We start from the raw sequence: 23,677 nt of genomic DNA, 5'->3' as shown, positions 1-23,677 counted from the left end.
CGACCTCTGATTTATTATTTGTGAGGGTTGCTGTTCAATAATATCCCTGTCTCAGATAGATCTCAGTCTCATTCCCTGGGATTTGACAGGTGTGGTGTGTCAAATAGACCCCAGGAATTGTGCTCCATGAGATTTAGGTGTGAGAAAAACTCCAGTTCTGAGAATCCGCCCTTGGATTGTGCACGAGTTGTGTCTGAATACCTGACTGAACGTTGACATTTTTGGCTGATGAATGTTTCGTTGGGCGCTTTAGGTGGCGATTTCTGCATTACTAACCCAGGCTGTTCCCACATTGGGAGTACTTTTAGTTTAGACGGTGTACAGTAAAGTTTCAAACTCCTTTGCCTGCCTTTTATAGGCTTCTGGTGGAGCCATTAAAATTATCATTACGTGATCCGAGGTCGTGACCCTTTGTGCATAAGAGAAAATGATCTCTAATCATTCTGCCTCTGGAGTGTTCCATCAGGCATATCGTGTGATAGATGTATTTACATTAGTGGGCTGCATGGTAGCGCAGCATTAAACTAAATGACTGGATGAAACACAACCAAACAGAACAAGTGAAAGCATTTGGCTGGGAAAGGAGTAAGATGTGGGAAAATGTATTATTACTGACTGGCCTTGAAGAAAGAATTAAGTAAACTCAAGGTTAGTGCATATTCATTCGAGATTTATTAACAATTTCAGAAAGCATTTTTATCCAAAAAGTTGATGTAAAAGCTAACAGAAGTGAATATAATGGCTGGATGCCACATTGAGATGAGAACACATGCGCTGTGAGCTGGGAATTTTCTGTACATCAGTGACAGTCACAAGAAAGGGAATACAAAGGCTCATCAGAAAGGGTTACATCAGTAACAGTCTCAAGAATGGGAGTACTAAGGCTCATCAGAAAGGGTTACATCAGTAACAGTCACAAGAAAGGGAATACAAAGGCTCATCAGAAAGGGTTACATCAGTAACAGTCACAAGAAAGGGAATACAAAGGCTCATCAGAAAGGGTTACATCAGTAACAGTCACAAGAAAGGGAATACAAAGGCTCATCAGAAAGGGTTACATCAGTAACAGTCACAAGAAAGGGAATACAAAGGCCCATCAGAAAGGGTAGGCAACCATTCTGAGTAAGGAACTAATAAAAGCAAAACAAATGGGCTTCAAACAACTGGGAAGGTACAAATTCTTCCAACCACAACCATCTCAAAGATATCAAAGTAAAAAGGAAAATCCATCAATAATTGTCTCAGTTACACGCTGATAAACTGAAGTAATCTCACTGTTAGAGTCAGCAACAGGACAGATTGTAGATTGGGAATTCAGAGACCTTGATAAGCAGATCAGGAAAATCAAGGGGGTCCACAATTCATTCACTTAACCTGGAAAAGAGAGATAAAGCAATGACGCAGATATTTATGATCAGGGACTTTCAGACTTAATGTTTATTCAATGGCACACTTAGAGATTTCACAAAACATATTGGGCTGCTTGGCGTGAGAAAGATGTGATTATTCTCACCTTCACCAGAGTGACAGCAGCGCTGTAGAAAATACTCAGGAAGAACAAGGTGATGAACGTGGAAGCAGTTGTCCAGATGTTGCTGTGATCATCCTCATAGTCTTCAATCCAAGTGCGATCTATTGAATCTATGAATATAAAGCCGAGAGAACGCATTTAGATTGTTTATTGATCCAGATCGATCTATCTGCATCCAAGTCATGTAATTAGAGACCATTACATCTTCATAAAGCAGTCAGGTATTTCTCAAGTGTGACTCTTATCTGTATCTATTCGTGCATTATTGACTCTCAGCAAGAAATTACAAATACTAACTGCACATGTTCTTTCTTCATTGTCCATGTCAGAACGTTTTAAATTATTTTTCTTTCAATCTATTATTTAAGGATATTATTATTTGAGGAATGATTATTATGAATGATTATTTTAATTATATCATTATATTTTAAATATAGGCTGTGACAGCACTTTAGTTGAAAATTATGGCCATCACTGAATAAAAGTTCAAATGTGATTCTCATCTTTATGTATTGGTGACCAATTGCTTGGCAAATCATGAATATAAGTGACATCACAGTCAGGACATTGCTTCATATTTTTATTTGTAGGATCATATATTTAGGAATAAGTGTTTGTACATGTCTCCCTTAATTTACTTGATCTACTGCTTGGTGTGTTTGATTTTCCTTTAATGTTTGTGTATGTGGTTATGAGAGTCTCTTACTTCACTCTTGCCCATGTTGGAGTCTGTGCATGAATAAACATATTCCAGTTCCTTTACTGCTGGTGTGCTCATATGTTTGTGTACCTAAATTTTGGTCTTTTCACATTGTGTAAGCATCATCACGCTAATATGCCACTTCGTTGCTGCCTATGCTTATCTTGTAATGTCTTTGTGAGTGTTCACTTTTCATTAGTGCTATCTAAAATGTGTGCTTATGTGTCCGTTTCAGATCCTACCTACATTAGGTTATTTTCATGTTTATGCTAAATAAATGTTAGCATGCAAAGTTATATTTTGATGGATGTTTATATTTATATGATGATGTTTGCTTGTGTGGCAATCTTTCCCAAACCATCTCCTGATAAGCTTGTTTGTGTTATTGTTTGTGGATGCTTGCTGATGCTTGTGCCCATTATCCTTATTTAATAAACACCCCTCTATTTGTTGATCTATGCACTTGTGTGTCTGCATGTGAGACTCTGAATTTGTGTGTACGTGTGATATTGTATATATGCTGATCAATGTGATTTAAAAATAACTAATTAAGCTGCCTCTGTCATTGTATGCTCGTGATTCTGAAAATGGGAAAATTATGATATTAATATTTATCTCTGTGCACTTACGTGCCTGTGTGAGTTGACAAGTGGGTGGACATTTTTCAGAATTTGTATCTGTGTTCATGCGTGTATGTCTGTACGCATTGTGCTGTATGAATGTAAATGTATTTGTGTGTTACCGTGTGTCTATGTTTCTCATGGTTATGTGTGAGTACCCCTGTTCATTTGTGCAAATGACTTTCATTCGGTGTATGTGAGTTTTTGTATGAGCTTAGAGAGTGTTCAAGTGCCACTTGCATGTGTGGCTCTGTGTGAGTATACATGTGTGACATCTATATGCACATTTGAGTGTGCACATAAATATGTGTCTTGAGGTGAAAGCTCGTATATGTGTCATTACGAGTGTATTTGTGATCATCTCTCTGTATCTGTTCTTATACCAGACTGCAATTTTTATTATTCTAATTTATTGTTCTAATTTTAATGGATTTAATTAGATCTGACCTTGGTGTTGTAGGAAACATTTCCCATCGTCATGGAGAGATAAGTGTTTTATGAGCAACACTTCTGTTGCAGTGATAGAATTTCTGTCTCTGAGAGAAAAGTCTTGAGTTCAAATCCCCACTGCCCAAGAGATAACATTTCTGAATATATTTATTACAAAATGTCTGCTCGTGTTCTGTATGTGAAACAAAATGATATCAGGTATTCGAATACCAGAATTGATCCCATGTGCTCCAGAAAACTGAGACAAACCTATGGAATACAAACCGGGACGATGCAAACACCAGTTTTGGATTATGGGAATCAATGTTAATCATTTGTTAACAGAGCCAAGCATGTCCAACATGCTTCAAAGGTATTATTTTGCAAGGAAATGTTAAATCTTTGGACAGTAAGCAAGTAGCTGACTGTTCCTGTTAGCAACTGGGCTACATTACAGAGGACATCTTCCATGAAAACTCTTCACAGGGAGCAAGAGGACAGACCATTCATCGTTCCCCTCCCCTCTGCTTCACGACAACTTATCTGTTGATTCTCTTTGGTGTGAAAGTGAAGATACATTCTGTCAACTCATGCGCTGGTGCAAGATCCCTGGCAGTTCCACAGAAACAAAGGTTACATTCAAATTGTTCTGCACTATTTACGATTGGTATGTTCCAATCAAATTTAATTTTAACGTGTATTAAATTTACATTTCCAATTGGTGAAATGTGGCAGTTTAAAACTGACATGAATTTTGTAAGAGTGTCCAATCGGGGGAATCAAGAACACCAAGTTCAAAACTCGTGCTCTACTCTTGACATAAAATGGACATTGTCAGATTTTGTCACAGAGGGATTTAGGATGGATAAGGTATTTGGCGGAATCCTGCAATGAGTGAGCTTTACTCTGTCTCTGACCCAGGGTGTATCTGAGCAGAGAACATTAACTGCACAAGACACTTGTCCTAGACCTGTTAATAATCCACTTTAACTACACAGATGGAATGGAAGTCTGGGTGGGAAACAATTAATTCAGTATTTAACTCACAACTGGAGGGAAAAAAACACTTCTATTACTTCTGTTGAATTATTAAATGCAACTTTGAGATTTTTATTGACATGAATTAACAGTGTCCATCAGTGCAAGCGAAATGTTTACAAAACTTGGTTTACCGCTGGATTTATCGACTGTTCTGTTGATGATCTTCAGTGGAATCGCTTCATGTCCCACCACACAGGAGTAAGAAGCACCTCTGGCCCACTCCTCCGCTGTAATGGATAACAGGCTGTACATGAAGAAGGAGATGTTGTCACTCTCCGCCATCACCTCGGTGTTCTTGTAGTTACTGGGATTCACTGGCTTGTCATTGTTTGTCCACTTGACGAAGATCTCTCGGGGGGAGAAACCTCTCACTAAACAGGTGAGGGAGAGAAACCTCTGAGCGGAGATTTCTTCTGTTGGTGGCAGGAGGACCGACACTGATGGCTCCAGCGGATTAATCACTGCAGAATATTTGAGACAAATATAAATCAACCAAAAAATCCTGAACCAATATCACAATTTCACTAAATATTAAAATATGCCATGTTTAATTTGGGATTTATTCACTTCCGTTTAGTAAAGGAGCAGAATGGTACACATTCGGTCCAGTAAAAAAAGTCGAGTTTAATGTGAAAGTTGCCTCCATGTTTCCAGCCCACAACAAGGACATTCTGTCCAACTGTCATTGCTGATGGTGACGTCACAACCCAGGCTTCTTCCCACTTTATCTGACTGAATCAGAATACAATATCCTTTGGTCCATCTTTTTCTTAATCAGCTACCTAACTATCCTGCCTTCAGATGCATCATTAATACTCCCAATGGTGTTTGTTCATTACCAATCAAAGCCTGACATTGATGTAACTGGATCTGGATTACACATGGGATCCTTTGTGCTTTAATCTCACCGCTCACCTTTCTCCTTGTGGATGGAGTCTCTCAGCGGAGTCGGTAGATTCTGATGGTACACCACACATTCAAAAGTAATGCCACTCAGCCAGGCTTCAGTAGAAATGTCTAATTTGCTGATCACGCTGTCGGGATTCTGTCCAGGCTGGTCAGCAATCTCTGTTTTCAGAGGCTTCTTTTCTTGTTTCCAGGTCACGTTGACTCCAGAAGGAAAATTGGACACAACGCAGGTTAACGTCACCGTCGCCTCCAGTAAGACTTGTTCTACTGGCGGTGGGAGGATTTTAACGGTGTTAGGGTGGCACTCAGTATCTTCTATGAAACAAAAATCAAAGTCAATGAAAAATGCCCCTTTATGATACAAACAGTCAATCTTCAGATTACTTCTTCACAGGGTGAAGACACCACCTTCAAAATGGCAACTCCAACTATTGCTGAAACGATGCTTACTGTTGTTGATGTATTTTGATTTGTGAAAGCATTTGTGATTACCTATAACACACCCTGTGTAATTACTCCTAAAGAACACTGGCTTTGTAACAAGTGAAACCTGAAAAAAAAAATAATCGAAGATACCATCATGTAACCCATGGAATTACCTTTCTTTCAGAGTCTGTCTCTCACTTAACACCATCTATTGATACTTGAGACAAGAGTAATCTCAATATAATGAGTTCATTTCCATGTTCATAAACCTTAGGTGCAAATGCTGTTGGTCATGCTGACTGCCACATCACATCCTTATAATAAATAATAATTATTCTCTTTGCAGAGTTCTAAAGTGTTACAGGAGCGGTGAACAGCCATGGAAATTCTGTTCATTATATTTAACGTGATCAAAAATACTTTGCGTTATTGGTGTGATGTCATTCTCTAATTTATGTCATTGTTCCTCGTGAGCTGTGTTTGGAGTAGATCAGAAAACAAGACATTGAGTACAGCATTGGATATCGAGAAGGACACCCATCTCCTTAAGTCTTTCCCTCCATTCAGTTTGTTCATAACTGGTCTGCACTTTCACTTTATTTACTAAGGTGCGTTTTTTAATTTCTTCATAGAGCAGGGGAGAAAAAAACAAACAAAAGCGTCTTAAATTAATCTACAAACGCGATGGAAATGTGCACTAATTTTATAGACATCCACTACTCACTGTGTAAACATCGCTACCCCAAACCAGGCTAAATCAGCCTGTCTCGAGTTCCTCGTTCATTCATCCCTATTGGACCGTTCTTATCAGAATTTATTCTCCTGCCTCATCCACTAATTACAGAGAGCATCTTAAAGAAGCTCAGTGAGATCACGTTTATCCCAGTTGATGTGATACCCACTTGGACTGTGGCCTGAACCCATAAGTGAAGTTAAAGAGCTCAGTACCAGATAAAAATCGATGTCGTACAATGTCCAAGGCCAACAGGTCATTCCTGAGCAGGGAATGATGCACTGAACGCATTTTAATTTATTTTCAAGGGTCACTGCATATTTTAATCACGTCAATTTGAGACCACAACATCATCAGATAGAGGATCAGAATAAGGCTGTACGGCCATTCCAGAGTTTAGATCAGAATGATGCTGGAAAAGCACAGCAGGTCAGGCAGCATCCGACGAGCAGGAACATCGACGTTTCGGGCTACAGCCATTCTACTGTCTTGTCTAAACAAGAGCCGATCTATCTCTGGCTTGAATACACACAATGGCCTGGCCTCCACAGCCCTCTGCAGCAACAAGTTCCACAGCCTCATCACCCTCTGGCTGAAGACATTTCTCCTCACATCTCAGTTCCAAACGGTGCCCCTTTGACCCTGAGACTGTGCCCTTGGGTCCTAGTCTGGCCTACCAGTCAAAACATCTATTCCACGTTCACTCGACCTCAGTCTCTCAGTATTTTCTATGTTTCAATCAGATATCTCTCCAATATCCCCCCTCCACCCCCAAACTTATCCTTGAAGCGGCACTCTGAACGCCTCTCCCAGCATGGTCAGGCAATAAACTATTTAACAAAGCTCACTGTCTATATATCTATCTTCAACAGAGAGGAAACATGCTTTTCTGACTTGCCAAAATGTTGAGTCATGAGCAATGCGAATGTAACACTCAAACTGAAATGCGATATGTGGCATGTTGGGAAACGAGAAGCTGTACCGTACTGTTTACTACGCCTGATAAATGAGCGTGTTTGATTCACATCAGAGTTTAGAATGATTTGTAGCTCTCTCAGTGTGTGTCTCTTACCCTGGAGTGCGGTGATGTTTTTACTTTGAATGTTCTCTCCATGAGTGACCTGGCAGGTATAGACTGCGCTGTTGAACCATTCACCATAAGGGACCATCAGCCGACTCGTCACCGAGAAGTTCCCGTTTGCCTCACACACGGGAGACGTGAAGAAGCCAGAATCCAAGGGTCGGCCATTTTTCAACCAACTCACGGAGATTGACTTCGGATGGAAATCGATGATTGAACAGATGACGGTTGCAAACTTGCTGCTTGCGATTTCTTCACTGGAGCTCACAGTTAGGAGAAGGGTTGGTGGGAGAGGATCTTTAGGAAACACATTGCATAAATTATCTGACGAATTTCATAACAAATACAATCAGTTCTCATATATCAAGGTTTCTTGTGATTAATGGATACAAGAATCATAATTGTGCAGAGTGCTGGAGAAGCTGGGATCCACACAGAAAGATCAGCAGGACAATGTGAAAGGCTAAAATTATAGGACACAGCAAGGGAGTCAAGGAGGCATAGAAACTATAGGCCGGTAACATCAAAAGGGAGATAGCAACGTTGGATGGTATTCGTTTTAATGACAGAGTCTGATGAACAAGGCAGATGAATTACCGGCATAAATGAGGAAATGATGCGGTTGCTATCACGGAGACATATTGAGAGTCAGGCAGGAGTGGTCTATTCAATATTCCAGGATTTAGTCCCGTCAGGCGAGACAGGGAAAGATGGAAAAGGGTGAGGGCCGGGGGTGTGCAGTGCAGAATGTTGCTTCTGTCGCAATTCTGACAATAGTATTTTAGGCTGTAAAGAGAAATGAAATCATGGATACCTCCTCGAACAAAGGCAAATGGACAGTACTTCAAAACCAAAATACAGCAAACATAACTACTGGGAGAGCACGATAGACCTTACTATAGGTCCAAAAGAGCAAGTGAACATACATGGGCAAATTTCAGAGAAATGTAAATTAAATAGGGGAATGAGAAAAGAGGTTTTTAACTTCCTCAGCATAGGCTTGGATATTCATTTTGTCAAAAATTTAGAGGGAGCAGAATTCTGAAAATGCCCCCAGAATAATATTTTAATAAAGTATGTGTTTAATACTGAGACTTTTAATCCAGACCTTGCAAGAGAGGGGTGAATCTGGACTTAACTTTAGGGAATGAAGTCGACCCAGTGGGTAAAACCTCAATGGTGGAGCACTGTGCAGACAGTGATCATAAATCAGTTGGATTTCAGATTGTACTGCAAAGGAATAGAAATTGGCCCAAAGTTCTGAAAAAGGGAAGGACAATTTTAGTAAGATCAGGTAATGACCTGACCAGAGTGGACTGGAAGCTGACACTTATTGGTAAATCTGAGTCAGAGCAGTGTGACGCATTTAAGAGAGAGATAAGAAAATCACAGGGAGTACATTTCCCAGGAAGCCACTGAGTGGGACCAAGAATGCAGTGGGCTCTGGACACCAAAGGGCATGGAGGGTGAGATAAAGAGAAACAAGGGAGGCTTCCGGTCTATACTGAAATCTCAAAACAATAGGAATTAGTATGGAGTACAGAACGTGCAAGGGGGAGTTTGAAAGACAGAGGAATTAGAAGAGCAAAAGGGACCATGAGAAAATAATAGCAGTCAAAATAAAGGAAAATATTTTTAAAAGTTACACGCTCATTCATAATCAAAGAATTATTCAGGAAACAGTAATGCTCATTAAGTGTATTATTGGAGTGGAGCCGGAGGATTAGCTTGTGGTCAAAACGAACGTGTTGTGCCAGTGTTCACTAGTAAGAGGGACAATGTGGGGACAGAAAAAATGGGGGGGGGGGGGCGTGTTGTGATGTAGTTTTCAGAAATTAGGACACATGACGTGATGTTCTGTGTTGTCTTGCTTAATGAAAAGTGGTTATATTTCCAGGGCAGATGAAAAGTATACCGAGCTGTTGAGTGATGCAAAGGATGAAATAGTTGGGTCGCTGACAATAATTTAGAATTCCCTTTCTGGCCACAGCAGTTGTGCCAAGTGAGTGTAGATCAGCCAACGTTGCACTGTCATGCAGGACGAAAGAAGGTATAAATAATGAAAACACAGATCTGTCAAGCTCATCTCAGTGGGAGGGAAACTATTGAGAAGTGAAATTCGTCTTCATTTGGAAGATAAATCAACAATTTTCAGCACGGTTTTATTGAGAGGAAGTCATGTGTAAGAATTTGATAGTAGTTGTCAGAGAGATAACTCGATGTCCAGATGATAGAAATAATCAGAGCCAATGGGATCGGAGTTAATTTGTCAGATTGGATCGAGAACTGGCTGAGTGGTGGGAGCAGGGGATAATAGTCATCGGGTGTCTGCGTGACTGGAAATCTATGTCTCCTGGTGCTCTGTAGGGATTGTTTTGATTTCCTTGTTATTTCTCTTACTTACTAATGATTAAGACTCAAATTTAGGAGGATTAAACAGTGAATTCACAGATGAAATGAAAACTGTCATGTTGGTAAGTCATGAGCATAATGGCTTTAGATTGCAGGGGGATATAAAAGGGTTGGTTGTATGTGAAGAGAAGTTGCAAATGGAAATTATTCTGCATAAATGTAAGGTGATGTAATTCGGCAGAAGAATCTGTGAGGTATGACGTTTTGAATGGTGGAACCCTGGAAAGGCCTGAGGATCTTTGGTGCATGTACCCACCGATCCCCTATAGTACTGTGTTGTCTGGATAAAGAGGCTAAGAAGGTGAGAGGATATTTTCTTTTATGAGCCGAGACATTGACAATGAAGAGTAGGGAAATGATACTGGAACTTAATAGAACACTGGTTAGGCCATACTGAAGTGTTGTATGCATGTTATCGAAGGAATGTGATTACACTGAAGGCAGTATTGATGAGATTTGCCAGCATCTTGCCTGGGTTGGAGGGTTTTAGTTATGAAACTAGTTTAGATAGGGTTTAGTTATGAAACTAGTTTAGATAGACAGGGGTTTTCCTTGGAGCAGAGGAGAATTCGGGAGAAGATTATCATGATGTCTAGAATTATTTTAGGCATAGACAGGGTAAACTGGATGAAACCTTTCCCCTTGATGGAGAGAGAAGTTAAGGCCAGGAGCTTCCAAGTCGCTCTCAGGGGAAAACAAAATCAAACAGAGGGTGGTGTTAGCCTGGAGCTCAGCACCTTTCAGTCATGTAGAGACTGAGCCCCTCATAATAGGTATGAAGTATTGCTATGCATCCTTGCAAGGGCAAGTCACACAAGGCAATGGATCAGGTGCTGGCACATGAGACTGGAATAGTTAGGTGGCTGTTATTGATTGGCGTGAACTGGATGGATCAAAGGGCCTTTTTCCTGTGCTGTATAAGGTGATTCTGTGAAAACGGTTATAAATAATGCCTTCTTCATATTAATCCCAGATGCTCTGTTTATCTCAGTTCCCACAACACATACCTGAACATGGCATTTCTTTGCTCTTGTGTGACCCGCTGTGTTGAACCTCACAGTAGATTTTGCTGGGGCAATCTGCCGCTGACTCGGGCAGGGTTAACTGGCTGCTCAGGGTGTAGGTTCCCTTCTTGTTTCTCACTGATGGGTAAGTCTTAAATCCAGTCGTGATTAACTCCCCACTTTTCTTCCAGGTTACCTTGGTGATGTCAGGGGAATAGTCCATCGCCAAACAACCAAAGGTCGCAGAACCGGTGTCGTGCTCCTGACAGGAGGAGACCAGGCCATAAAGCGTGGGGGGAGATGGTGTCTCTACAATAGAATGACCAATTGAGCATGTTAGTTTCTGTTCATTTGACCTTATCAGTTACTCAAATGTATCCTCAGCTGTAAACGTTTGCCAGTATGCTCTCGCTGAAGTCTACAGCATAACTGGGGTTTAGTTTTGTTTCCTACCAGTTGCTGATCATGATCATTGGTTCCTTCTTTAGAAACATGCCCTCGACCTTGACCATTGCCATATAATTTAGGAAGAAGAACATCCTGATCCCACCCCATTAACTTTGAAGATCTCACCAACTGACACTTTCACTGGATTGCTGCGAAGAGCAAAGAAGTTTCACAAAATACAAACCAAGGAAATGCAGATTCATCGAAATTCTACAGTGTGTGCAAACAGGCCATTTGGCCCAACAAGTCCACACCCACCCTCTGAAAAGTAACCCATCCAGACCTATTCCCCTACCCTATTACACTACAGTTAACCCTGACTAATGCACCTAACCTCCCAATCACTGAACACAACATTTGCAATTCCCCCAGCTTGCACATCTTTGGACTGTGGGAGGAAACGCACACAGACATGGGGAGAAAGTGCCAACTCCACACAGACAGTCACCCGAGGCTGAAATGGAACCCGAGTCCCTAGCACTGTGAGGTAGCAGCGCTAACCACGGAAACAGTGTGCTGTCCCACTAGGTACCGTGCTGCTGGAAATACCCAACCGCTGGCAGTACCCCCGGAGAGAAATCAGAGTGAATCATAGAACATAGAACATTACAGTGCAATACAGGCCCTTCGGCCCTCGATGTTGCGCCACCCTGTCATACTAATCTGAAGCCCATCCCACCTACACTATTCCATGTGCGTCTGTATGCCTCGGTAAAAACAATGACTACAGATGCTGGAAATCCAGTTCTGGATTATTGGTGCTGGAAGAGCACAGCAGTTCAGGCAGCATCCAAGCCTGTCTAATGATGACTTAATCTTGGCGAATCTACTACCATTGCAGGCAAAGCATTCCATTCCCTTACTACTCAATGAGTAAAGAAACAACCTCTAACATCTGTCTTATACCTATCTCCCCTCACTTTAAAGTTGTGTCCCCTCGTGTTTGCTGGAAATCAGGTCCAGTGAACCTTCCTCACTTATCAATGCAAGGCAGAATGTTCTCTCTGGGAGGAAGGTCACTGCAGCAGCAGCACAGGCAGGAGCTGAGCACTGGGACTGGGAGGAGGGCTGTCACGGCTGAACTCATGCCAATTGTCTGGAAGTTGAAACATCTAATTTACAATTATCTGAATTCTGGAGGCCTCTGAAAAATGGAGGACCATTAAGTTTCAGAGACTTTAGAGTGTTACAGCTGAGTATTTACGTAAATATGATTTGAGAAATGAACTGGTAATCTTTAACTTTAATAACTATCAAATTGACACACAGTTCACCACCAAACCTCATCTTTCAGACTAACCACTGCACTTACTCTGTCTAGACCTAAATTTCCACTCACATTGACAAACCCTACCCATTCATGTCCGGTACACACAACCCCTATCACACAAAACACATCCAAGGCAATCCATATTGGTAGTACAGCTGAGAAGAGAGATCTCGGTGTCCATGTACATAGATCCCTAAAAGTTGCCAGACAGTTTGATAAGAGTTATTTAGAAGGCATACTTTCTGTTGGCTTTCATCAACAGAGGGACTGAGTTTCAGAACCACGAGGTTAGGCTGCAGCTGTACAAAACTCTGGTGTGGCCGTACTTGGGAGTATTGTGCACTGTTCTGGTCACCACATTATAGAGAGAATGTGGAAGCTTTGGAAGAGATCAGAGGAGGTTTACCAGGATGTTGTCTGGTATGGAGGGAACGTTTAATGAGGAAAGGATGAGGGTCTTGAGGCTGTTTTTGTTTGAGAGAAGAAGATTGAGAGGTGACTTAATTGAGACATAAAAGATAAACAGAGGGTGGAAAGTGAAAGTCTTTTTCCTTGAATAGTGATGGCTAGCAGGAGAGGACATAGATGATAGATGTCAGAGGTTGTTTCTTTACTCAGAGAGGAGTAGGGGCATGGAGCGCACTGCCTGCAACAATAGTACACTCGCCAACTTTAAGGGCATTTAAAGGTCATTGGATAAATATATGGATGAAAATGGAATAGTGTAGGACAGATAGGGTTCAGATTGGTTCCACAGGTCAGCACAACATTGAGGGCTGAAGGGCCTGTATTGCACTGTAATGTTCTATATTCTATATTCCAGATGGACATATGATCTCAATTCCTTTCACTCATTTACACTCCTGCCATCCTGCACCTGGCCCATGGTGAATCTGGCCGACTGGACCTGGCACCATCATTTTCACAACCTCTGACAAAAGCCCACTACCCAAGACATGACCTCAGCCCTTGATCACTGACCTCTCATCTTACCCAGGTCAACCTGTGCACATTGCATCCTAGCTCCTTTCGCATCTGTGCTTTACAAACTACCATTTTGCCAGACTCCGAGCTTTGCATTTTGACAACACGTCCACCTGTCACTTCATTACAGTGACCTTCCACCCTGAAACATCCTGGCACTCTGCCCACCGCTACACTAACCAGCCTGGCATCCTGCCCACCTCTCCATAAACCTGCCTGGCAAAGACAGACCTCCTGCATTTCAGCTTAAACTACCCCTCACCTACCAAGCACAATTCGAACAAATTATCCTGTGACCATTACCATTTACCTTGATGCCACCTTGCCAGACAGAGCGCATGCAAGGTTACCCAGCAGCCAGCCAACACCTCACAGCCTACCAGCCCAAACTCTCCCACATGCCTAATCTAGCCCCGCACTTGCTCACCACCTTCCAACTTTGAGCCTACTCCAACATAAAGTCAGAGAGTCATAAAGTCGTACAGCACAGAAACAGTTCCTTTGGTCCAGCTCATCCATGCTGACCAGAGTTCCCAAATTAAACTAATTCCACTTGCCTGCCTTTGGCCCATATCCATCCAGACCTATCCTGTTCCTGTCTTCTAAATGTTGGACCTATCTCTGCATTTAGCACTTCCTCTGGCAGTTCATTCCAATGTTTTGGACAGTTACAACATGAAGCCCTAACTCCTGCACTCAGTGCTCTGACCAATGAAGGTACATGTGCAAAACACTTTCAACACACTAGGTACTTGAGACAAAGCTTTCAAGAATCTGTGAGTCTGAACCCTCAGGTTCCTCAGTGTTAAACATCACTATCCAATGCCCTACCATTAACTCTATAAGACTCTATCAGTCTGGACCCTCAGGGCCCTGTGTTTAAGATCACTACCCAGTGCCCTACCATTAACTCGGTAAGTTGTGACCTGATTTATCTTCTCAAAAAGCAACACGTCGTATTCATTTCAATTAAACTCCATCTGCCACTCCTCAGCCCATTGGCCCAGCTGATCAAGATCTCATTGTACGTTTAGATAACTTTCACTGCCAATTATACCACCAATGTTGGCATTACATGCAAACTTACAAACCATGTCCCATTCAATGTTTTCATGGCTTTCAACCAATATAGTAGCCTGTTTCCCTTTCTCCCACATATCTGTAGCATTTTTTTAAGGATTGAAGGAATATATCTCCTTATTGAAATCATTTAATGTTTTGTCCTCAATCAATTTCTGTGGTGGAGAATTCCAAAGGTTCACCATTCTTTTGCTGAATAGTAAACAATCAGGTTCAATGTTATCGAGTATTGGGAAGATTGGTGAGCAGCAAGATTAATGATGATCCCATGAATGGAATAGCCTTCTAGAGGGGCCAAGGTGCCTTCTTCAGTTTTCATTTTGCATGCTGTCATGTCCCTTCGGCAGCATGTTTGAAAATTGTGACCCTTGAGGATAAGGGCGCACATGTGGGCGGCACGGTGGCACAGTGGTTAGCACTGCTGCCTCGCAGCGCCTGAGACCCGGGTTCAATTCCCGCCTCAGGCGACTGACTGTGTGGAGTTTGCACGTTCTCCCCGTGTCTGCGTGGGTTTCCTCCGGGTGCTCCGGTTTCCTCCCACAGTCCAAAGATGTGCAGGTCAGGTGAATTGGCCATGCTAAATTGCCCGTAGTGTTAGGTAAGGGGTAGATGTAGATGTAGGGGTATGGGTGGGTTACGCTTCGGCGGGGTGGTGTGGACTTGTTGGGCCGAAGGGCCTGTTTCCACATTGTAAGTAATCTAATCTAATCTAATGTATGTAAATACTTCTCCTGAAAGCTTTCCTCCAAATCAGACTTCAACTTGACTCTCAACTATTTCCTTGCCCGTTTCCTCTTCCTCAATCACAGCCATGGGACTCACTTCCTACCAGCGCTGTGAATGTGCTAATACCACACCAACTTCAGCAATTCAAATAGACTGATGACAACTGGTTTCTCAAGGCAATATAAAAAGTCTGACACTTCCACACCGGTCTAGAGATTCAAACAACCACTGGAAGAATTGTAAATTATTTGAGGCACTTGTGTGTCTACACAAGATGACATGGTTTCCTTTTGTGTGATTTGACTGTGTTTTCACTGAAGGAACAGAGCTATTTCTTAATCATATAATAGGAATCAAGCATCCCTCATTTTTAGCAAGGCAATCACACATTATATTTCTTTATTCCAGGGAAGTATAGTGTTAAATTAATGAAATATGATGATTGGGATATTTTAATTGGAAATAGTCAGAGATTTAAAGTTTATTTTCATGAGCAATTAATTCCAGCCTCATTGTTTCACAGTACTCACAGGTATGTCTTTCAGAAATGGTGTCTCCCTTTGTTTACTGAATCAGTAAATCTGGGATAGTTTTTGCTTGTTAATCAAAGGTGTTAAAGAGTTTTAGCCAAAGGGAGACCTGCGGATTTAGCTCACAGATGCTCCATGATTTAAGTAAGTGGTGGAACAGCTCGAGGGGCTGAGTGCCCTCCTCTTGCTCCTACCTTCCTATCATTGTGTCATTCATTAAGCTAGCACTGGCGGTGAACACTTTTTATTAAAATATTTCAACAAATTAATTGTTTCACACATGCTTCAAAAAAATTCTGTTGAGTATTTGGAACGAGATCATTGACATTCTCTATTTGAGTGATCAAAATAATTTCCACCCAATTACAGTAGCCACTGCACTCTGGAGTGTGTTGTTACTTCATAATAGTTTCTTGTGAAACTACAGCTCGAGATCAGGGCGCTCAAATTCAATGATTCTCTGATATTTAATACCTTTGAACATTCGCAATTTGTTCAAATGCATCTTTTCTCTGAAGAACGTGTTTAATCGAACAGAACTTTTTTCAATGAAACAACAAACTTTAAATGCTAGAAAACCAAAATAAAAGACAGAAATTTCTGAAGAAACTCAGCAGGTCTAGCAGCTCCTGTGGAGAGAAGGCAAGGTTAACCTTTCGCATCCAGCGACCCCCTCTTCACCAAATTGATTTCATGTTTTTGGCACAAGAGCTCACACCTGTTGAGATAAACAGTGATTACGTTGGCTTGACTCCTGCTGGAGAAAGGATTCTTAGCAGAGGTACTGGATGGTCGGAGATAGCAATTGAAGACCAACTGAAAAGCTATCTCCATCTGCTGCAAGTGTTGGATTCAGCGGAACCCCACCGTACTGAACAATCAAATTCAGCGACAGCACTGGTTTAATATAAAGTAAAAACAGCCGAAGTATCATCTCATCAAATATGCTTCGAAAATGATTCAATTTGGATTAGTTATAAATTATATTGTTAGAACAGCAAGTCAAAAGCTGGGATTTCTTTGAGCACTTACTCCATTAACACCATCGAGCGATGCACAAACGCTTGTGAACAAATATTGATCTGGAAAAAGCTGCTAACTGCCAAAATTCTGTTTAATGTCTAAGAGACACAAGTCTGGACAGCGATTGAATAGATTTCACTGGCCTCTGTGAGTGGAATTCCAACAAACACCCAAACATCTCAATCTGCTTTCTTGCACTGAAGTAACCTGATAAGAGATGGTGTTACATACCTCTCTAACAGGTTGTAAGTGAACACAGGCCACCTGGCACAGAATCAGGGACACTACCACAACATCACAACAGACCTGAACACAATGGGCTCAACACTATCACAGAGAACACAGCCCAACTGTTTTGACAGTACATAAACCATGTCAGTTATTAACACCTTCCAACAACCAGGAATTGTTCCAGAATGTTTGTACAATGAAAGTAACATTTCAACATTTATCCAAGAATACTTTGACAGCAGCTCCAAATTGTTCAAACTCTATGGGAATTACAGAGGAATAAAACTAGGAATTGCATTGCCATCAATTCACTGTCACTGGATTCCAACCTCGAACTCCCTTCCTCTTTCCCCTGTGAATGTTGCTGCACCAGATGGTCGACTTAGTCTGAAAAAGATTAAAATGTTTTGAAGTGTAATATGACCGTTGCCAGTGACATTAAAAGCTGATAATAGGTTTTCAAATAATAAGATGCAAAAAATTCTGATTCTACATTGTGCCACGAAACATGTCCTGCATAACTGAGGCACAAAGAAAATATACAGCATATTTCCATCTGCCTCGCTCAGTCAAATATCTCTTGTTGCCAACAACCAATTTCAAATCTCTTGCTGTCTGCCTTTTGTTCCTGAAACGTTCGTTCTGATTGGAACAACATGGTCAGGGCTCTCAATTCTGAGGCACCTAATCGAATATTGTATTTCTGGCCGATAAAAATGGTTTTGAAGCGCGAGATGAAATTGAACTGTCTGAGATTCAGGGATCCGAACTGGACAATTTACAAATGGTCAGGACCGTTGACAAGTTAATCAGAGATAGTATTGAAACAAACTGTACAACAGACTTAATCCTAGAGGATACATTGCTCAACTCCTCACGTCAAATATATTCACTGTACTTGAACATTCATCAGAGGAACTAACCAGTGGATTAATGTGAACGAGAATGTGTTCATAATGAACATAAATAACCACTGAGTTAATAAACTTAATAAGTCATTGTATTTAATAAAATGAGTGAGGTGGGAAATATCGCCAATTAAAGCACAGATCCGGAGGCAATGGATTATTCTCTAAATTATTTTTACATATTCTTAAAACGTTCCTTGAACTGGGGAGATTTTGCATGCACAGCATAAAGTCAATACTGCATTCCAGTGTGGAAAGCATTTCTCTTGAAGGAATCAGGGCAAGGTCATTTTCTTGTTAACTGCTTTTAATGAACGAAATTGTTTAGAAAGGTATGAATTGAAAACATGCTTCTGTCTGGAGTTGCCCGGTTTAACAGATGTCTAAGTAAATGTGGGCACTGCTGCCTCACAGATCCAGGTACCCAGGCTCGGTTCCAGCCTTGGGTGACTGCCTATGTGGAGTTTACACAATCTCCCCTGTGTCTGTGTGGGTTTCCTCCCACAATCCAAAGATGTGCATGTCAGGTGAACTGGTCATGCTATATTGTCCATAGTATTAGGTGCATTAGTCAGGGGTAAATATAGGGTAGAGGAATGGGTCTGGGTGGGTTACTCTTCAGACAGTCGGTGTGGACTTGTTGGGCCAAATGGCCCGATACATACTGCAGGAAATCTAATCTAAACGATTGTCAAACTTAACAAATGTGAGCAGATTCCTTCGGATCGCTACATTGCAATAAATCGGTCAAGTATATTAATTAAAATAAATATTACTCTATTTTCAGTGTCTGAATAAACAATGTGCTCCGTTATCCTCTCGTTCATGTCTTCTGCAAATTTGTGAACTCTGCAAACGTCTGAACACATCGATGTAAAATGAATTCTCTGTATTTGCAGCAAGTACTCCCATGGTTTTAAGAGTAGAGTTCCTACAGTATGTAAACAGGCCATTTTTCCCCATAATTTATATTTACCCCTGACTAATGCACTCTAACCTAGAAATCCCTGAACATTACGGCTGTGCTAAATTGCACAATTCACCTGACCTGCACATCTTTTGGATTGTGGTAGGAAACCAGAGCGCCGAAGGAAACCCACGCAGACACAGGGAGAATGTGCAAACTCTACACAGGCAGTCACCAGAGGGTGGAATCGAATTTGGGATCCTGACGCTGTGAGGCAGCAGTGCCAACCACTGAGCCACCATGCTGCCCTGCGAGTTCATGAGTGGATTATTTTAATTAATTCAAAATTTGTTCTTGGTCACATAATTCACTATAGCAGTTGTTTCCGAAAGAATGAGTCTTCAGTTGATATTGTTTTGTAAAATGTAACTATTTATTTAAAATGCACAGATTGGGAACACATAAAGCACTGTGCAGATTAAATAATTCAGTTAATGTTTTATTTTTATCCTGCAAATCCAGTTTAATCAGGGACATAACAATTAATTAACTCAAGTTACGTATGAAACTGATCAAAGCAGTGAAACTGTTCTGTTCTTCATAGAATTGTGCAGAATTTCCAAATGGTCTTTGCCAATGATCTTTTCCAGTCAGAAAAATATGTATGTAGTGTACAGCGGAATTGAAAGGTGTTTCTTGATCAATTATAACACAGTCATGGCATTTTTGCTCAAGAGCAAGAACTATTAGAACATTAGATTTTTGAAATGCTATTTATATTTCTCTATGACTTGTAAACTGTTTAAAGACAGACCTTGTGATTGAACAAGATAGTGGAGTTCTGAATTTGGATTGGAAAGCATGGATTATATTAATCCTTAAATATTACTTTTAAGTAAAAATGATGCCCGAAGGTATCTGTTTTCCCTTCATTTCTAAAACCTTTGCGATTTGCCTTTCACTTAATAACAGGCTTTATGAAATTTCAATTCGCATGCTGATTGCATTAAATGAGGAACCTGGAGCGGTTCACTGTCACCAACCGTGTCAACATTGCAAAACAATGTAGAAACCAGAAACGGTTTCCCAAATATAACACATTTAATGTTACCCAAGCACAGTCCTTCCTCAACAGATGAACGATCACCAGATCACAACATGGTGTGTTTGCAGCCGAACTGGCTCTGCAAACATTTTCAACAGAACCAAGAACATGCTGTAACCTCACACAAAAAAAAACAAATCGAAGTCTAACAAAGCTGCTCAGAATCAAGCAAACTAATGATTAAATTGAATAGAAATAACAAGTCATAACAGCAACCTTGTTTGTGAGGGGACTTAACACTTAAAGCTGTAATGTTTCTGGCAACAGTTCAATTTATTTCCAACCTGCACACCCTTCTTGATCATGACAATCCTGTGCAGCACACAGTAGAGCGGTTGAAGGCATAAATTGATTAATCACTTCATGGTCAAAACAAAATTACTGAATGGACAAATATTACCACATTATAATTTGAAGTTAGTTTCAATTACATAATCTGTTCAATTCTGCAGTTTCAGATTTTAGTCCCAAATTTTATTTTGAATGAGGCTACTCAAAACAAAATTCAGTTAGTTTACAATTAGAACTGAGTTCTTTTTTTAAAAAATCAATGCATTAAAAACTTATTTTTTTCATTTCTCACACTTCCGGGTTTCTGCCTTAAGTTGGTTTTCAGACCGTTACAAATGGATGTAATGTTTTCAATCAAGCAGAGAAAGATGTGTCATATACGTTGAACAAATGCAGAAATGATTCATGAAAAACAATAGAACTTCACAAATATTGGTAATGAACAGTAATCCAGAGAGACAATCTCCGCACCAGAAAGAAAACACCAATTACAGAAAACATGAAAACGCTGATCAATTCCACAAACTGAATCAGAATTCAATCAACTCAATTCAACAGAATCAAGGGAAATAATATCAGAATCCAATCAACTCAAAACAACATATTTGAATGAAACATAATCAGAATCCAACCAATTCAATTCAACAGAATCAAATAAAACAATTTCAAAAACCAATCAACACACTTCAACAAAACCAAGTAAAAACAAAGCCAAAATCCAATCAACTCAATTCAACAGAATCAAGTAAAACAAACTCAGAATCTAATCAACAAATTGCAATATCGCACCGCAAGAAAATTTTATGACAGTTTCTAACCTGCTTGTCATCAACAAAATAAATGAGAAAATATAATCATGGTAAGAACATATATTCAAGAAATGAATAATGATGTTTTAGCATATTTTAATCATGTTTGGTAATATCTCAAACATCTTTGAATTCTTAGCGTTTGTTGTTGACAATAAAACTCACAGTCAGGGTGTCACTGACATTAAACATTATTTATAGCTGTCTATGTAAGAGACATTAGTGTTTCAAGTAACCCAGCCACACAGAATGCCCAACTGATCAAAAAAAAGAGATCCACGGAGCAACTGACTCCATCATCACCATTTTAGCTATTTGCTGAGCCTTAACTGAAGTCTATAATCAGTCTGAACAAAAATCAATCCGAACCAAACCAAACTCAGCACAGAATCTGAGTTTCATTTAATTCAGAAATTAGTCACATGAATAGAAAGTTTTTAAAAAGTCACTAAGAAAGTTCATAGTTCTTACCTGAAGTCACTGTCACCATGGTCCCTTGGCCCCAGTAATCAAGATAGTCACAGTGTTACATTCTCTGGACTGGGTCACACAATAACTAGCTCTGCATAAAACAAATCAAAAATCTACTATCATTTTAAATTTTCAGAACCACAGGCAAAATACAATCACAATAAATCTTCATCACATAATTGCGCTAGTGAGTTCTGATCATTCTTGATAAATTTTTAAACTGTTTTATACTTCACAGAGTAACACATGAGCTGATTCTCAAAATCCACAAATGGTGTATCGATAATTACCCAACACTTTTACAAATTAAGTAGTGATACTGGCATTAAACCCCACAGAACTAATACTGCATTGCAAGTTAAGGCAGTTTGCAGAAGTAATCACTGACTAGTTTCAAACAATCGAGGCTGAATAGGTTTTTGTAATGATCATAATTGCAGTGTCACCCCAGCTATATCACTGTGAGACACGTTGTGTCAAATACTATGACAGACTGTAAACTGTAAGATGCAGATAATTTCTTCACTTCCTGGAAAGCAGTGACTCAGATTCCTCTAAGAATGATTTGGTGCATTATTTCAGCTTTTACTCTTCATTGTACTTTGAAAGCTTGGAATACTTTTCCAGGTTTGGTCTGCATTTAACTTGACAATCAACACGAAAAAGGTAGAAAAACATTATACATTTGTACAAACTAACACGACTGGATTGTGTTTAAATTGCATCTCACATTATTTCTCGCTCCTGCCATGGTAGAAATCACCAATTTGAGATAATCACTTGTCAGTGGTTATTGTATGAGGATGTCGCTGTGTGCAACACTGTGACCCACTGTAGTATCACAATGATGTAGACCAGTACACTCATTCTCTGTTCTTTACTCTAGGTCTCAATTTTCATTTGAAAGAGCCATTTAGTCCTGATCATGTTTAGAATTAATGCCATAGTTGACATAACAATGAGCAGTGATTTCCTGAGCTGTCAGATATATTAAAACTAACATTTTGTCCGAGCATTTAATTGATGGAAGTGTTAGCAGTGCATACGACATGCCCAAAACATTGTCCAATTGTGTCACCAGTTTGCTAGTTTAAATGGTACATTCCCTCTTTGATAGTTTTGTAAGAGGCAGCCTGAGGTCTGCTTCAGATCGCAGTTGGTATAATTGCATTTAAAACTCGTACTGACCGTCAGTTTATGATGGAATTGACAAACTGTTCCATCGAGCTGTTTTTGAATGGGTCCAGCCCTGGTTCCTCTTGCTGTGGTCTCTTGCACAGTAATAGATGGCGGTGTCTTCGATCTTCAGGTTCCCCATGTCCAACGCGAAAATGTTGTTTGAATTGTCTTTGGACGCAGTAAATCGATTCTTAATCGCTGGTGCATAGTAAATGCTGGATGAACTATAGTAGCTAACCAGCCACTCCAGACCCTGTCCGGGAACCTGTCGGACCCAGTACATGTAGTAGCTGCTAAGATCGAAGCCGCTGGTTTTACAGGTCAGTTTCAGGCTGCCTGCGGGACGGCCAGTCTCTGCCTCTGGCTGAGTCAAAACAACCTCCGACTGGACACCTTTAAAAAAGAAAACAAATAAACCAGGAGCATTAATACAGATTAAATGATGGCTGAGTCTTTTACATTCCTGCGGTAGACTAACATTGAGACAGTGACAAAGACAGACTTGAACAAAAAACACTCACATGATAAGAAAGTAAGGAATAAACTGAGAAAAATTGTCGACACAATCATTCTGATAACTTGTGGGAAGCGGTTCTGTCAAGATCTTTCTAAACAGAGCCGACCCAGGAGTGTTGAATTACGGTCTAGTGCCCAGGATTTATATGGCAATCGGAAAGGGCAGGTTTACAGCTTCCGCCTGTTGGTTTCCTGCTGGAGGCTCAAACTGGATCCTGGTCTCAGCTTGTACAGCCCGAACACATGGGATCATGTATTTACGAGGTTACGCTTAAACATGGACATATATATATCTTGGGATATTTATTTTGCTG

At 40.5% G+C, this 23,677-nt stretch overlaps 1 gene segment (V, D, J or C); it reads right to left on the bottom strand.

The window, feature by feature from the left end:
- Nucleotides 1-4,356: 4,356 nt before the first annotated feature.
- Nucleotides 4,357-22,416, bottom strand: LOC140469984 (Ig heavy chain C region-like). The segment is given in 6 exon segments: nucleotides 4,357-4,782; nucleotides 5,237-5,545; nucleotides 7,462-7,767; nucleotides 10,890-11,195; nucleotides 21,669-21,759; nucleotides 22,399-22,416. Coding segments are annotated over 5 exon segments (1,332 nt in total).
- Nucleotides 22,417-23,677: the final 1,261 nt, after the last annotated feature.

Source organism: Chiloscyllium punctatum, chromosome 50, assembly GCF_047496795.1.
Source record: "Chiloscyllium punctatum isolate Juve2018m chromosome 50, sChiPun1.3, whole genome shotgun sequence".
In the NCBI taxonomy this organism is placed as follows: Eukaryota; Metazoa; Chordata; class Chondrichthyes; order Orectolobiformes; family Hemiscylliidae; genus Chiloscyllium; species Chiloscyllium punctatum.
Note: the sequence above shows the minus strand (reverse complement) of the source record. Positions and strands in the feature narration are given on the sequence as shown.